This window comes from Barbus barbus (genome assembly GCF_936440315.1).
Source record: "Barbus barbus genome assembly, chromosome: 9".
In the NCBI taxonomy this organism is placed as follows: Eukaryota; Metazoa; Chordata; class Actinopteri; order Cypriniformes; family Cyprinidae; genus Barbus; species Barbus barbus.
Window position 1 is genome coordinate 12,813,072 of NC_136737.1, and position 17,362 is coordinate 12,830,433.

The 17,362-nt window shown below is 38.7% G+C and overlaps 2 protein-coding genes across 2 annotated transcripts in view; both read left to right on the forward strand.

The window, feature by feature from the left end:
- Positions 1 to 541: 541 nt before the first annotated feature.
- Positions 542 to 8,155, forward strand: LOC306874636 (uncharacterized protein; the record flags this gene model as incomplete). The annotated part of the gene is made up of 6 exons (XM_079424782.1): positions 542 to 572; positions 4,492 to 5,088; positions 6,396 to 6,591; positions 6,917 to 7,056; positions 7,319 to 7,501; positions 8,054 to 8,155. 6 exons carry the CDS (start codon positions 542 to 544, stop codon positions 8,071 to 8,073), a joined length of 1,167 nt encoding a protein of 388 aa, XP_079280908.1. The 3' UTR covers positions 8,074 to 8,155.
- A 54-nt stretch (positions 8,156 to 8,209) lies between these two features.
- The window catches only part of LOC306874602 (protein crumbs homolog 1-like), a 14,893-nt gene continuing 5,740 nt past the window's right edge, over positions 8,210 to 17,362 (forward strand). The window contains exons 1-8 of the mRNA XM_079424750.1: positions 8,210 to 8,333; positions 8,950 to 9,879; positions 10,153 to 10,706; positions 11,198 to 11,363; positions 11,568 to 12,486; positions 13,228 to 13,272; positions 15,062 to 15,184; positions 15,383 to 15,509. Of these exons, the coding sequence (XP_079280876.1) occupies positions 8,288 to 8,333; positions 8,950 to 9,879; positions 10,153 to 10,706; positions 11,198 to 11,363; positions 11,568 to 12,486; positions 13,228 to 13,272; positions 15,062 to 15,184; positions 15,383 to 15,509 (2,910 nt within the window). The 5' untranslated portion in view covers positions 8,210 to 8,287. The remainder of the gene's footprint in view (positions 8,334 to 8,949; positions 9,880 to 10,152; positions 10,707 to 11,197; positions 11,364 to 11,567; positions 12,487 to 13,227; positions 13,273 to 15,061; positions 15,185 to 15,382; positions 15,510 to 17,362) is intronic.

The following is a 17,362-nucleotide window of genomic DNA, read 5'->3' on the forward strand; positions in this document are numbered from 1 at the left end:
AAGGAAGGAAAATTATAGAATTACCGTTTGTTTTCAGGGGTTTAATATACAAAACTGGTGATATATTCGTATATTCATATATAATGCTTATGCTTATGCTTACGCTTGTCTAGGCTGTTATATTTCTACTTTTTAGTAGTTTCGAAATGTGTAACTCAAGGTGATTTTTAATTTATTATTATAGTAATTGCCTATTATAATTTAGGAAATTATGATTTCTTATATTCACATCTTATGAAAATGTATGTTATTATATTTATTTACTTTTTAGAAGTAGACTATGTAGAATTGCAAGATGATTATTAATATTATTATAATACAAATTTCCTATTTATTTTTTTATTTTTGTTCTGCTTTTCATTATAGTCCAAAATGGACAAAAATAATATTTTTTTCTGTTTAATTAATTCATTTTTGATTTAGTCCTCATCATTTAAAAAATAAATAACAAAAAAACACAAGAAAAAAAGCATACAAATTAAGGGGAAAGAAAGAATATACAAAAACAAAATTGTGGAGAATTATTACAAATGATAGAAAAATGACAGATTCACCAGTGCACAAGGTTCATGGTAAATGAGCTAGTTGTTTAAACTCTAACCTGAAGACATTGCACGTTCTTACCAAAGAGTCCTGGCAGATGGCATGGTCTATTTTGCATTTAATAAGAGCTTTTTGAGTGAAGTCATTAGACTGGAGTGGATGGAAGGCCATGATTGCAAGAGGGCGATGAGTACAGCGTAGCTGCATTTTGTCTGCTGTTCCTTATTTAATATCCAATGTTATCATCCGCTGCTAATTATTATTCAGACAGCATGCTTGATGGCCCCTCTCTGTCCAAGTCTTCACCAATCCCCAGAGGCCTCTTTGTATTGAGAATACAGAGAGTTGCGCCTCATTGGTGCGCATGTGAATGAGAGCATCCTAAGCCTCAGAGAGCCGCAAGCAGACAGACACACTGGAGGATGCTTGAGTAACACACCGTGATCATGCCAGCTTGCCCACTATCACAATGACATCCAAGTATGGATATGGATCTTACGGTTTTGGGTTCAGTGTGGCTCAGATTAGTTGCATGTGGCTTGTTTCTTTTTCTACAGTGGACAGAAAGTAAGTAGCCCAACCTGTTGATTTATGCAGTAATGACGTAATTGTTGGTCCACTTGTTGGATAGTGTTCTAGAGCCAAAGAGCAGAGATTTAGACATACTATATTGTTATTTTTGGTTGTTTTAGTAGAATTCATATTGACCTGCAACTTGTACACAGTGTGCATTCAGGCGATTTTTAAAAAATGTAAAAAGCCTTCCAAACATTTCATGATGGTTTATACTTTTGTATGTGTGTGTGTATTTACTAAATGCAAATGTTCTTCTTTTATGGATGGAAAAAGCCTATCTGATAGCTTGATATTATTCCCTTTTGCTTTGAAACGGCTCTGCATGAGTGTGGTCAGGGGTAACGTAACCCCGAACGCATCAGCTGCAGTGGCACTTAAGAACATAAAAGGCTTTGCATCAAAGACACTTAAAAACAGACCTGCTCTTTTCATTTTCTAGACACTAGGCACATTTAAAAGGATTGGGGTTTGCTTTCATCACGAGTGAAAATGGTATTTAAATGTGTGCATTTTTACCATAGTATAGCATTTGAGTTTGATAGAATTGTAGAGTGCTGTTTATATGAACATATGGATTGACATCCTCGTGTTTTTGGGATAAGAGTGGGCTCATGCTGAGCACTGGTCTAGACTTCCTATAAGCTGATCTTACTGAAATCCGCCAAAACAGACAATTTGGGTCCCAACTGGTGAACAAGTTAAAATATAGATCAAATATAAATTTGATTTGAAAGTAAAGAAATGTTGTGTTTAATATGTTCAAACGTCATTGACTACATGGCATTTGATACTTTTTGATGCAATAAACCAACATATCAGCAAACATCTTTTAGCATTTCTTCTCTATGGCCCCTGAATGTGAACGAGAGGCAATCCTGATAACATTGCAACCAAATTGTGCTCATGATTGCTTGCACGATTAGCCTTTGTCTCAATGCACAGTCTGTAAGAAAAAGACATTGCAGACTGCAGGGTTTGAATGGGGTTTCTAGACACCCCCTAAATGACTGACTTATGTCTGTTGCCGGTAACCATAGCAACCCCTGCTAAAGGAAAGCTGGAAGTGTGGAATTGGTTGCTATGGGGACATAATTTGATGCTTTGTTGAGACTCCAAAGTTTGCAAACGTCCTTGCACTGTGAGTGCCGTGAATAGGGCTGTCACAGAGGTTAAGCCATTTTTTGGATAGATAACAGGGCTTTGTTTCCTCTGGCATTTCCGAGAATGACCAGCTGAATACAGGAAGGAGGCCTTTATATATGTGCTTTATCTAAAGCAGCAGGCCCTGCGGTGTGTAGGTGTGTGATCAGTCAGGTATATACGTTAACTGACACTGAAGTGAAAGTGTGGCATTGTTTAATGGTAAATACTTTCTCATAACTTTAAAGTAATAAGACGTTTGTAAGAATTTGTGGGTACAACCGGTATCTTTTGCAACTGCGGCGTAGTTACCTAATTATCTTAAAGGTGCAATGTAACTGAAGTAGCGACAGATCTTTTCTTCCATACAGTGGCATACGTCTGAATATAACAAATTATCCAAAAAAAAAAATAATTTGTTTAGTTCAAACTACTAGCTATTGACTAAGGTAGATCTGAAGGCGAGTTTGCAGACCATTGCGAAAAAGAGTCTAAGGGATAGTTAACCCAAAAAATTTAAATTCTGTCATTAATTCCTCATGTCGTTCCAAACCCGTAAGACCTTCATTTATCTTTGGAACACAAATTAAGATATTTTTGATAAAATCCGAGCGCTTTCTGATCCTGCATAGACAGCAACGCAACTGACATGTTCAAGGCCCAGAAAGGAAGTAAGGATATCGTTAAAATAGTCCATGTGACATCAGTGGTTCAAGTGTATTTTTATGAAACTGCGAGAATACTTTTTGTGGGCAACGAAAACAAAAATAAGGACTTTCTTCAACAATTTCTTCTCTTTGTGATACTGTTGTGAACACGCATTGAAGAATGACACAGAAGAGAAGAAATAGTTGAATAAAGTCGTTATTTTTGTTTAAAGGATGGATTCATATAATAATAATTTAGCTTGTTGTTGTTCTATGTGAAAACAGCTTAGCTTACTTGTTAACTGTGAGCTAATCTGAGAGAATGGTGTGCTTGTAAAGTAAATATGTGTTGTAGCATAAAACAGCTGTGAGACTTGAACTGATACATGTAGTATTGGACTACAGTGAATTTGAGAGTGCATAAATTTTAGCCTTTGATTTGCTAATTGACCATGTGACTGTTAGCGAGCATGCTACGCAACATGGCATCCTGACTTTTTGGCCATCTGTGTCAGTATCGCACACTCTGTACATCTCTTCTCTTCATCTATTTAATTGATACAAATAAATAAATCAATACACTTTATTATACTTTCACTAGCAAACAACTGTAGGGTAAAATTAAAGGGGAAGTGTGCAATTTGTAATTATCTTATTGATCATCTCTTAATATATATATATATATATATCTATCTATATATATATATATATATATATATATATATATATATATATTGTCACAAAATGCAACTATGTTATCACCCAGCTTTTTATACAAACTGTCCAGCTCTAGCCACATACAATACATACAGGATACCTGCATCGGGCAATAAATATTACACAGCATATCTGACCTGCTTGATTGCTAGTATATTCGCAAAATGTAAACTATATTATTGGCCAGCTCTAATCTGCTAAAGGCAACTATAAGGCTTGAAGATATTAGGATAAGCATGAACATCATGATTTGTACCATATTGTTCCATATTTGCCCCTACAGGGTGCACATTAATACCTAAATGCTACATATTAGTACCTTTTGAAGGGTACTACCCCAGCGACAGCTTTTGTACCTTTAATTGTCATCATATTATTTTAACTTCTTGTCAATCATAAACCTCCTTATTTGTAGTGCAAAAAATTCTGTTATGTATATCGCCTAATGATTCAGAAATCTTGAACAGTCACAGAAAATAGCTTACTTCCACGTTGCAAAATAAGGTGGATACTTATGGTAGCAAACTTTTAAGCAGAAAAAAGCATTAGGCTAATGATACACGGGGCAACTTTTTGAACAATATTGCTGGGAAACTTAATTGTTGATGTTGCTGTCAATGGGCAACCAGGTAAGACACAGGGCCCACGACCCATTTAAAGTATCCATATAGAAATCTGCCCAAGCAACATTGTTCAAAGAAAAGTTGCCTGGCAAAACTGCTCAAAAAGTTACCCCGTGTATCATCAACCTTGGGTAAGTTTTCTGAAGCCACTAACTGTTATTGCATTTTGTCCCAGGTACATTAGGGAAGCAGGGAAAACTTTCAGCACATGCATAAGTGTTTTTTTTTTTCGTAAATCCTTGTAGGTTTAACACTTCCCCAGACCTCAACACTCTGCCTGGACAAGCCTTGCCAAAACAGGGCAGAGTGCAAGGAAGCCCCATCTGACTTCCTGTGCCAGTGTCAGTCGCCTGCGCCAGTCCTGCCCAGCACGCGTTGTGATTCTTCCAGTGCGCTCTGCCAACTGTCCATCTGCCAGGGCAATGCGACGTGTCAGCCCACCGGCACCCACCCAGGGGAACTAGTTTGCCAGTGTGAGCCCGACTTGTTGGGGCAGGACTGTCATACCAGTGCCCAGCTCTGTGCTCAGGGGCTGTGTGTGGACACTCCCCGATGTCTGGCGGTGCAAGACAGGAGCCCGGGGTACGCATGCATCTGCCAAGAGGGTTACACCGGGAGTTCCTGCGAGAAAAAGGTGGACCACTGCTCCCCCAACCCCTGCCGCAACCGCGCCATCTGCCGCAGCAGAAGGGATGGCCCCACCTGCTTCTGCGTGCCGGGATTCCAGGGTAAACACTGCGAGATCGAGGTGAATGAATGCGTGTCGTGGCCCTGCAGAAACGGAGCCACCTGTCTGGATAAGATCGGGCACTACATCTGTCTCTGCAGGCCTGGATACACGGGTAAGTGAAGGGAGGGAGGGTCAGATGCACTGTTGCCATGTGCGACTCACCTGTTAGACTAACATGTGGAATGTTTTGAGTGGTGCCAAATGCAGCTACTGCTATCTTGTGGCTCAATGAGGGTATTGCAGCCTGAAATGCAACCCTGGAGAACATCCTAATATTCTTTCATGGAAGATTGTTGACATTTGCTTTTAAACATGCAAAGATCTAGTTTAATATAATTTATTAAAGAAGCTATGAAGTTTAAACTTGTTTAAAAACTATTTTTTTGTTTTCTTTGATGATATAATGAGTAAGGGAGAATGGGGTTAGTTTGCTACCCTAGTGAATATTTCTCAGGGTGGGTTTATTTTTTAAGCCAATTTCTGTTTAGACACCTACCTTAAAGACTCTGCTACAAAAATGCTATTAAACATTTTCATCTTTATTTTTTCAGGAATAAAAAAGTACTGTTTATTGCACACATGTAGTGGGGTATGTTGTCACAGTGGAAACTTGATATTTATTGATGCTTATTTGAGAATATTGTACTTAAATAAGGTTATACTTAATGTTAAGGTTACAGTGTAATCACACAAATAAGTACTAAGTAATATTAAAGGGATGGTTCTCCCAAAAATGAAAAATCTGTCCTCATTTACTCACCCCTCATGTCATTCCAAACCTTATGAATCTCTTCTTCTGCTGAACACAGAAGAAGATATTTTGAAGAATGTGGGTAATCAAACAGTTGTTGGTAGCCATTGACTTCCATAGAATAGAAAAACAATATTATACTGTCAACTGTACTTACTGTAGTGTTAATGTTTGGTTTAGGTTTAATTGCTTGTAATTATGCATAATTTACTGTTATTACTAGTACATACTGTACATGTAAAGTGTGACTGTCATGTCAAAATTAAGGGTTACTCTAAGTAATTATTAAAATATTATTTTAATTTTTAGTTTGGAGAACAGAATTCACAAAAAATAGGTTTTTGAACTAGGACTTTGAAATCAAGAAGAAATCAAGCATTGTTTAATTGAATTTTGACAACTTCCTTGTGTGACAACGAGCCCCAGACTCTTACAGGATGTGAAAATTCACAATTTAGATCTGCTTGAAAAACATTTTTGATCAAGTGAAGGAAAAGCTGTGGGCAGCATATCAATAACCCTAAAGACTGACTGGAAGCTTCCAGTTACAGTCTGTTTGATCCAGGATGAGGCCTGTCCAGATGGCATGTGTAATAAGCCATGCAGAGATCTCGACAAAAAGCGGATTGGCATCTTTGCACTCAACAACACTGTCTCTGATGTTCCAGGTAGCAGCTGTGAGGTTCAGATTGATGAGTGTCAATCACAGCCCTGTCTCCACGGCGGCAGTTGCCATGACCACATCAATGGCTTCTCATGTACCTGCCTGGAGGGCTTCCAGGGGGAGCGCTGTGAAACGAACATCGATGAATGCAGTGACCAGCCATGCCGAAATGGGGCTCTGTGTGTGGATGAAATAAACAGGTACAATACATTTCCATCCATATTAGGAAATCTATTCTAAAATTTTCAAAACAAGTTAAACTTACTTTAATTTCTTATTTAATAATTATAAGTATACATATAATGATATTTGAATGTTTAAATATTAGTAAGTAGTATATATCAATTTATATACAATATATAATTGATAAAACTAGTCCCTTACCACACAGAAAGTTGGTAAACAACATGCACTATATTGCTGTGTCTAAAATATAATATGCTGAATCATTCTGTGAACGTACTCAGAAAGAATATACCCGAAATTAAATAACATATGCATATCTATTTTGAAATAATCTTGTAGCTACCGCTGTGACTGCTCACAAACTAACTTTACTGGTGTTCACTGTGAGATCCCACCTCCTCCCTGCTGGTCTCAACCCTGCCTCAACGGCGCCCTATGTGAGGATAAAAATGGGAACTACACCTGCAGTTGCTGGCCAGGTGACTTACATAGAGCTCTTTTGTGTAAAGTGTAATATATTGAAATTAATAGATTGACTTTAGAATGAAATATGGTGACTCTGTACTTATTTTTTTAGAAACAAAAATGCACATGATTGGAAGATATATTTATAATGTATAATCTACAATGTAGATGTAATATTCATTTGTTTATTTTAGAAATCATGGTAAAGGCTTTAAATAATTTAGGCAAGCTAGGACACTAAACTTCATTAGGTTGTCTCTCTTATCTGTGTACCAGGGTTCGAGGGTCGTAACTGTGAAATAGACATCGGTGAGTGTGATAGCAGTCCCTGTGTGAATGAAGGCACTTGCATTGAGCTCTCTTGGAAGACACTTTATGGCACTGAGCCCTTGTTTCCTACTCGATACAACCCCAGGCATGCTTCCGGCTTCATATGCAAATGTCCACTAGGATTTTCAGGTATCTGCAAACTCACAGCCCCATTAATATTTTTACACTTTTTTTTTTTTTTACCAAATATGAAACTTTTAAATTTAGGATCAAGACAAATTCCACTTTTTTCAGAGGTTTGTGTTAGTGCCACGCATGTATCTCAGTACATTTTCTTATACAACCGTTTTTGAAAGAAATTGTTTAAATAAGGAAGGGGTTAAAATCCAGGACTGTCTAAAGAAGATCAACAGATCACTGTAAAGGCTCTAAAGTCTTTAAAAATCAATAACCGATGGACAACTGAGTCAAAATCTGTTTTTAATGCCTGGTTAAATTCTTGGCAAAATGTTGCCTATAATGAGCATATAAGAAGCATCATCAGGTTGTTGCAACTGTAAATCAGAACTGTCTTGGGATTCTGTCCGGTTTGCATAATCAAAACCAAATCATCCATTATACAACACATCTTTCAACACAAATTCACTCTACTGGTTCCTAGACTAAATAACTAAACATATAACTGCAAAATGACTTTTAATTTTTAGATTATACAAAAGTTTCTGTTTCTCTGAACGTCAGGTTACCAGCTCAGGACATGACTCAGAGGCGGAGGCTATAATTGGACTTTGCAATTGTAAGATGCTCAGGTTGAATTAAGCTAATCCCTCGGGAGCTGGCTTTGATGGGGGCCTAGTGTTGCAGTCCACGGTTTTTCTTGAAGGAAGGAATGTACACTGACGGCTGTCTGTTAGGATGGCCTTTGCTATAGATGGACCCATCAAAAAGCAATGTGAATGGTAGACGTCTAATGCCATGGAAGTTATAGTTTGGATTTGGAGTGTTCTGTTGCTCATTTCAGGTAAATTTTCCCTTTTTTTAAGATTTAATTTTGGTTGTATGATCAATCTCAGTGTGAATTCAGTGGTGAAATAAGCTGTGTTGGGGGGGGGCACAATGTCTTTTATTAGGCTAGTGAAAAGTGTGAAAATTCTTTCTGGTTAAACATACAATGAACTTGCAATGACTTTAGGTCATCTTTAGGAGTCATGTTTTTTTTGTTCACCGTTTCCATGTGATGCATTATACAAAGCTCCTTCATGTTTTATCCAGGCATTTTAAACTCATTTGGTAACTAAATTCTCATTCAATTAAAATTTCAGGCATTTTTTAATAAGAAAACTCAGTTGGCAGTCACACTGGCATGAAGTTGCATGAGTGTTATGCAACCAACTTTGCATATTTGTTGTCCTGAGGGATTATTGACTAAAACGTGCCCATGTTGTCCCTGGCATGAACTACTCTTTAGTTACAGACACAAAATTGGCACAAATGCAGCAAATAGCTTTAAGGATAAACTCTTATAAAAACAATAAGAACTTATAATTGCAACGAGAAAAGTTAATTCTTGGGTAACAATCTTTGTTAAACGTTTATTTGTATGCAACTAAATTCCACTCTGGGCTCTCCCCTATCAGGTGCCTTGTGCGAGCAAAATACCACTGCTTGTACCACCATCCCGTGTCATAATGGAGCCATATGTGAGGACTTCCTGGGCAGCTACAAGTGCATCTGCATGCCTGAAAGCCAAGATGGAATTCTCTATGGTGGCCGCAACTGTAGTGAGCCCCTGGTGGGTTGCGAGGGTCACGAGTGCCAGAACAGGGCAGCCTGCATGCCCTTCCTGAGCGAAGGTGTACATGGCTACAGTTGCATCTGTCAGCCGGGCTACACCGGCTCTTACTGCCAGACGCCCACTGTATTCTCCTTCGAGGCAACTGGAGGATTCCTGCACCTGCAGACCCCACTGCTGGGTGTGGAAACATACTTTAATATCACGCTAAGCTTTCGCACAGTGCAGAAGAACACAGTGCTCTTTCAGAGGGGCAACGAAGGGGTCACACTCAGCCTGGAGCTGCTGGAGACACACCTGCTTCTTGATCTTAGGAGTGACCCTCAGCCAAATGCAACCAGCTGGACTCTGACACTGCCTCAGGATGTATCTGATGGTGAATGGCACACAGTAGAGGCCGTGCTTGGAAAGGGTATCCTGCTGTTACAACTACTGGAGCCATGCCAGGATGGAGATAACTGTAGTGCAACAGCCCAAGTACAGACCGGTGCCCTTGAGCTGGAGTCAGCCCTGCAAAGCACCTTTGTTGGAAGATCAGATGAAGGAGGGGGTTCTGGCTCATTCATCGGCTGCATGAGGGACTTGTTTGTGGACTCACAGCTGATGGTACCAGAGGACTGGTTGAGCAGTTCAGTGGTGAATGTCAAGCAAGGATGCAGCCATCATGACCGATGCCTTTCTGGTCCATGCAACAACCTTGGAAAGTGTGTTAACCTTTGGCAAGGTTACCAATGCTTGTGTCTGCGACCATATGTGGGTCAAAACTGTGCTGAGGGTAAGCGTACCAGGGACTGACCTCCCATATAACATGTCTACACTGGAAATATCCACTGTGGTGTTGTAAATGGCCTGTCTATTCTAGCACAATAGAGACACGCCGTAGTTTCTTGTACTGTAGACACAAGTAAATGTTTTCAGTAAATGTCGAAGATCACAGGATAAACCTTGAGAGATGCTTTGTTTCCTCTTAGGGTCCAAGTTTCAATAGTAAAACTAGAATAGTTCTAGAAACTCTTTAAGAGTTGTATGTCTTCTCTTTCTCATACAGAGTATGTTACTGCTAGATTTGGCCAGGAAGACTCCGCAAGCTATGCTGTCTTCACCATCACCGACCAACCGGAAACAGATACTCTCTATCTGTCCATGTTCTTGCGTACACGGAAGGAGTCTGGTCTTTTGGTGCTGCTTGCCAACAGCACCACTGAGTACTTGAAGATGTGGCTGGAAAAGGGAAAACTCATGGTGCAAGTCAACAACTTGAAAACTTTAATGGGTAAAAGTGTGGTTAACGATGGTGAGATCCATTTTGTCTGCATCACCATTAAAGAGAGTATGATGACTCTGCAGGAGTCAGATCATGAATTCGGAGCAATGGATGTTCAACCTGTTTCCCTTCAGTTTGAGGATATGGTCTACGTTGGCGGACTGTTTGATGGGCAGGAGACATCTGCCTTTGGTGGTTATTTTAAAGGGTGCTTACAAGACTTGCAGCTCAATGAGAGGAAGCTAGAATTTTTCCCACTTGAAGCTTCTGTGATGTCTTACAGACCTGACCGCATGGTTGATGTTACCCCAGACTGCACCAGTGATGACTCTTGCTCTGTAAGTTACAATGTTTCATGAGCTCTCAAATGCAAGAGGACAATGGTTAGGTTACACCAGATCTGGCAGATATATGAACAAATCCTACTTATCTCAATTGGCTTTTATCCTCCTTGGCCTAGATTAAAGTTTACATCCATGACTTTGGCCATGCTAATCAAGAAACTAATCCCAAACACTGGGCAGATTCAAAAGATTTTTTGATCCAATTTAATTCATTAATCCTATAAATGAATAATCAATTAATGTAAGTCCCTGAGTATTCAACACTGTGTAATTGATCATGTACAAATTTGTGTGTTGACTGTACAAGCTACAAGCAATTTTTAAATCCAAACACCCTATCACCTTAACACCTAGTAGATTTACTACTTCTAAATCTTTTCTTACTTTTAATAAAAATTTAATAAATAAACAATATTATTTTTAAAAATTCAATGGAACATTTAATTGACAGTTTTGTTTGTGTCATTTTTGTCTTTCCATTCCAGAAAAATCCTTGTCAGAATGGTGGAATGTGCTTCTCCCTATGGGATGACTTCACATGCAACTGCCCTCCTAGCACAGAAGGGCAGCACTGTGAGGAGGTGAGATGGTGTGAACTCACCCCCTGCCCACCACAAGCAACATGCCGCACCCTGAACCAGGGCTATGAATGTGAGTATTTCAGAACATCTGAAATCAGAAGTATAAAATACAGTAGTCAAAATCATTCAATACTGAAGTCAAAATTATTGGTTACAGAATTAATATAAAATGCTGTATTTTGGATTAATAACCTTCCAGATTTAAATTGTAGACTAGGCTCAGGAAAGAGACTTGAAGTGTTACGTAAACTATGTCTGCTTTTATTTTATGTAGGCATTTCAAATGTGACTTTTCAAGACAATACCACTCTTGTATACCATGGGAATGGGCTGATCTCCCGCCACCTGACCAGCATTGTTTTCAGTATCCGAACACGTAAACACAATGCAGCACTGTTACATGCGGAGAGTGGGTCTGACTTTGTTACGGTATCCATTCAAGATGGCTTTCTGGTGCTAGAGCTTCTTAGTGGACCTTTTTCTTCATCATCTTTGTCACCGGTAACCCTGCACAGCCCAAGACCAGTGGCCGATGGAGAGTGGCATGTAGTAGAGCTGTTAATGGCCAGTCCTTGGACTAACAACTCCCAGTGGATCATGGTCCCTCTTGATGAAAAGGACGAGCCTACTATATCTAATTCCATGACCGGAAATCTAGACTTCCTCAGAGAGGGCGTCGATATCCTTCTAGGAGGACTTGGCCCAGAGTCTGGCTGGAATTTGATTGGTTGTCTGAGTAATGTTGAGATTGGTGGTATTGTGCTTCCGTATTATGGTCCTGCTGAGGTGAGATTCCCACGTACACAGGAAGAGAAGTTCAATAAGGTATCGGAGGAACCTGTCCAAACTGGCTGTGTTGGTGAGGTGGTGTGTGAACCCAACCCCTGCCTACATGGGGGCATCTGTGATGATCGCTTCAACCTTTTCCAGTGCTTCTGTCTACCTGGCTGGGGCGGTGATCGCTGCGAACTGAATACAAACACCTGTGCCTCCAACCCCTGTCAACATGGATACTGTAGTGTGCAGGACCTTTCATACAGCTGCAAGTGTGATAGTGGCTACACCGGCACCAACTGCGAAGTGAAGGTGGACGTATGTGCCGGTCACAAGTGTGCTAATGGTGGGACCTGCTTGTGTGGCTTCAAGAACTATTCTTGCCTCTGTCCCAACAGGTTTACTGGGCCGTATTGCAAGTGAGTTTATTCAAATTTGTAGTTGACTTGTTCATTACTACTATTGGTCATACTTGGGTTTAGGGATTTGAGCAAACCCCTAAATTATGGTTCCTCAAATCTGGCCTGCAGTTTAGCGCAAACCCTAATCAAACTGCTGGTAATTCATAAGGCCTTCATTAGCTTGCTCAATGGGCTGGGCAACTTCAGTCCTAGAGGGCCACTGTCGTGCAGAGTTTAGCTCCAACCCTAATCAAACATACCTGAACAAGCTAATAAATGTCTTCAATATCACTAGAAAGCTACAGGCATGTGTGTTTGATTAGGGTTTCGAGCTAAACTCTGCAGGACAGTGGCCCTCCAGGACTGAAGTTGCCCAGCCCTGCTCTACAGGGTAGTGGCCCTCCAGTGCCAGATTTGTGGAATCCTGTCCTACCCCTAAGTATTAAACATTGGCTTGTAACTGGTTTCATCTTTACCCTGTTGTGATAGAAACATAAGTGATCCCTCAAAGTGTGCAGTTGCTTGTCAAAGCACTTGGAATTGGTGGGTGGGCGGGCGATTAAATAGGTGAAAAAAAATCATAGGCTTACCCTAAAAGAGGAACCCGAGGCATATCTAGGGACTAAAATATCTTTGAAAAATGCAGGTGAGCTCTTCTGCGTAGTAAGCTACCACTGAAACCACCGTGTTTAAAAAAAAAAAAAAGAATGACGCTTGCTGTTTGTTTGTCTCTTTCCTGTTCCCTCTGTCTCACAACAGCACTCAGATTGAAGAGGCTCCGTGGTACGTAGTTGTCAGGAGCGTGTAAGTGCCGTTTTACTATTGACTTGTTTTTAGATTTATCCTCTTGTTTTATATATCCTTCCTTTATTTGTTCTTCTCTTCCTTCCTTGTACTTCCTTTTTTACTATTGACCCCCCTTTTCTTGCCATTCTTGCCTTCCTCATTTCCTTCCTTCCTTCACTCTATTTCTTTCTTCCTTTATCCTTCCTATTTTCATTTCCTTTTGATCTTTCTACCCCTTTTTTCTCGCCTTGCCTTTCTTCCCTCCTTACTACTTCTTTCCTTCGTGTTATCCCTTGTTTCTTGCCTCTTTCCCTGCTTCATACCTTCTCTCCATCTTTTCTTTCTTACTTCCTCATTTTTTCTGTCTGTATTCCTTCATTCTTACATTTCTGTTTTTCCTTCTCTTTTTTATGACTTTGCTCTTCCTTCCGTCCTCCTTCCCATTCTTTTTTCTCTCCATTTTTATTTTTTCTTTCCTTCTCCCTTCCTTTCTCCCTCTCTATCCTTTCTCTGCACAATTTCCTTTTTAATTCCTTTTTATCCTCTCCTTTCTCTGTTTCTTTTGTTCTCCCTTGATATCCTTTACTTTCTCTCCATATCTTTATTTTATTCCTTTTTCTTTCTTCCTTCCTTTTTCTTTTCTTTCTTTCTTTCTTTTTCTTTCTTTCTTTCTTTCTTTCTTTCCCCTTGCTATCCTTTATTTTCTTTCTTTATATATTTTCCTTTTTTTCCTTCCTATTTTATCCCTTGCTATCCTTTACTTTCTCTCCATTTCTTTCTTTCTTTCTTTCTTTCTTTCTTTCTTTCTTTCTTTCTTTCTTTCTTTCTTTCTTTCTTTCTTTCTTTCTTTCTTTCTTTCTTTCTTTCTTCTCCCTTGCTATCATTTACTTCCTCTCCATATCTTTATTTTATTCCTTTTTCTTTCTTCCTTCCTTTTTCTTTTCTTTCTTTCTTTCTTTCTTTCTTTCTTTCTTTCCCCTTGCTATCCTTTATTTTCTTTCTTTATATATTTTCCTTTTTTTCCTTCCTATTTTATCCCTTGCTATCCTTTACTTTCTCTCCATTTCTTTCTTTCTTTCTTTCTTTCTTTCTTTCTTTCTTTCTTTCTTTCTTTCTTTCTTTCTTTCTTCTCCCTTGCTATCATTTACTTCCTCTCCATATCTTTCTTTTTTCTCCTTTGCTATCCTTTGTTCTCTCCATATCTTTTTTTCCTTTTTCTTCCTTCCTACTTCCTTCCTTTCTTTTTCTCCCTTGCTATCCTTTACTTTCACTCCATATATTTCTTTCCTTTTTCCTTCCTTTCTACTTCCTTCTTATCTTCCTTCTTCTTCTCTTTCTTCCATTCCCCCTTGCTAATTTTTATTTTCTCTCCATATATTTCTTTCCTTTTTTCTTCCTTTCCAATTCCTTCCTTCATTCCTTTATTTTTTCTTACTTTCTTTATTTCTTTTCCTAGAATCCTTTATTTCACATGGTCTCTGTAAAGTAAAAGAAAACCACAATTCAAACTCTTTATTGGTCATATCATATCTTTGTCCATACAGAATAACAATAGCAGATTCTTCGTATTAGCTGTATGTTAATCCCCATATAAAGCGACGGTTTATTGTATTCTCTTTGTCTTGTGGTCAGAGGTCCATTCACATGCTAATGTCATTATTCTAATAGTGGGCTAATCCTCTTTTGTGCGGGACAAAGCAGCGGGGGGTAGTAGGTAGTAGCCTCTTAAATGGCTCTCAAGAGGAGAGGATGGATTCTTCATCATCTGTTATGTTTCTTTCTTTGCCCTCATCCTCCCCATCCCCAGACCGCCCAAGCTCCCGGTGTCCATCTGTGGTGATGAACAGCAGAACTACACGTGTTTCAATGGGGGGAACTGTTCTGACACCAACATGATATGTGATTGCCTCCCTGGGTTTTCGGGTCACTGGTGATTATTCCTTCTTTATTATTATTCTTTCTTTGTCCACAAGTTCTCAAGTTAATGAATTTTCAGGGTAGTAATTATGCCATGCTATTAACCAGTTTTAGAAAGCACGGAATATTCATATTTAGAACCAAATATTAACAACAGCTGTAATATTTCAGTCATAATAAGGTTTGTTTTCACTATACATTTGTCACTTAGGTGCGAACTAGATCTTGATGAATGTAGATCCAACCCTTGCATGAACGGTGGCTACTGCCAGAACATGGTCAACAAGTTCCATTGTGTCTGTGAAATGACCTTCGCCGGCGAGACCTGCGAAGTCGACGTAAGCGACATTTACTTTTACATGGCTGCTTTGTTTTGGCAAAACCTCTTCCAATTTCTCTCCTACCTCATTCTTCGCTTAGACGATGAACCAGAGGTAGACTGGGGTAACAATGAGTAAACAGGTCTTTGGTGGAGGCTAGGAAACAGGCTAGTGTAATTGCTTTCTACACAGGTTTATTTAACTAGAATAGAATACCGAAAATGTTGCTTCAAAACTGTTTTATAGAAGTCTGTAGATATTTGAAATTAATATATTTTTAAATGTAATTCATCAGTTAGGTAAATCTATTTGTAAATATGAATTTGTTAACCACAGACGGTATTATTTGTTGGTTTGCACAAACATGTGCAAGGGATCCAGTATTTAGAGGACATGAGTGAAACCACTTTAGTGCCTTAAGATGGCACGGTTTTCATAAATGAGACCGTGTCTAATTCAAAGATTTTTTTTTTTTAACTGTACGTTATGCAGTTCAAGTCAGAATCATAGACTGATTTTAAGGGACAATAATTTTTAAACTACTTTGTGTACTTTTTAAATGTAGTTTGTACTTTTGTAATTTAATAAATAATTATCAAATTCATATAACATGATTTATACTTCTAATAATGATTATGAAATCAGTATTGGGATTAAATTGGAATGATTTTGTATTTTAATACAATCAAATGTTGTGTATTAGTTCAGCATTTTTGCAGTATAGCAAATAATTTGATTCTTTTTCAATTCCATTCCATAATTCACAATTCCAATTTGGCATCTAATTGAAAGCACCCTGGGAAAAAAAAGTGTTCTTTCAAAACATAAAACCAAAGTTTGTTTATTATATATAAGACATTTAGTTTGATTTTAACTGGAGTATCATTCTGTTTAGGAAAGAATAACAATTGATGTTCATTTCATCTGTTATTTCTATGCCATTTCTACTCTTCTGTAATTCTTTCAATATATTTCACAATGTCACAGTAGTTTATAGTGCTCATCTGTCTGTCAATCTCTGTTAGCTTTCATGAACAGATTGTGTACATTCTGTCTCTCACATTCTGTCTTTAGATGACTGTCTTCAAATAAAACATTTCTCTCCATCCCATCCATCATCAATGTTGTTTGTCCTTTGTCGGTTTGGTTTAGCTGTCTCTCTTCTGTCATTACACATCCAGAGACTGTGCCAGTGGCGCATCATGCAGGTTTTGAAGAATGTTGCCACAGATTTTGATAGACAGAGCCACTGAACTAGGGGCGGCAGACACATCAAAGACACAACGGCACTGTAAAACCTATGGCAGGTGTGTTGAGTCAGCAGTTTGTGCGTAATCCTGACACCATAGGATGTTGAGACCACGCAAAAGTGTGTACTGTGCAAGTTTGAAACAAGTTGGAGATTTTTTTTCCAGATGCAACTTACAGTATTTCGGTTGCTGTGACAGCTTTACTCAGAGTTAAGGGTACATTGGATATACTGGTGATTGCAGGGGAATCACATCAATTTGGTTTACAGTTCACGCGTATGGGACTAGATGCAACTATTGCTAGTTCAGTTCTTTAACCACTTGGCTTCTTTTACCCTTATAGTTTTACAAAATGATCCTTTTATTTTATGTGAGAATAATACTCTTACTTGATGGATACCACTTGATAGTTTAGCCAATGCTTGGCTTAAATCAGGCCTTTAAAAACTTTTACTTAAAAAAGGAATTGACATGCATTTCAAATCAGATCTTAATTTTTTTTCTTGGCAAACAATCAAATAAATTGACCAAATGATACGTGATTGAGTTGAATTTATGATATCAGAACGCTTAACGTTATTGTGACCGAATGCGTGGAAAAGCCCAGATAAGTTTAATCTC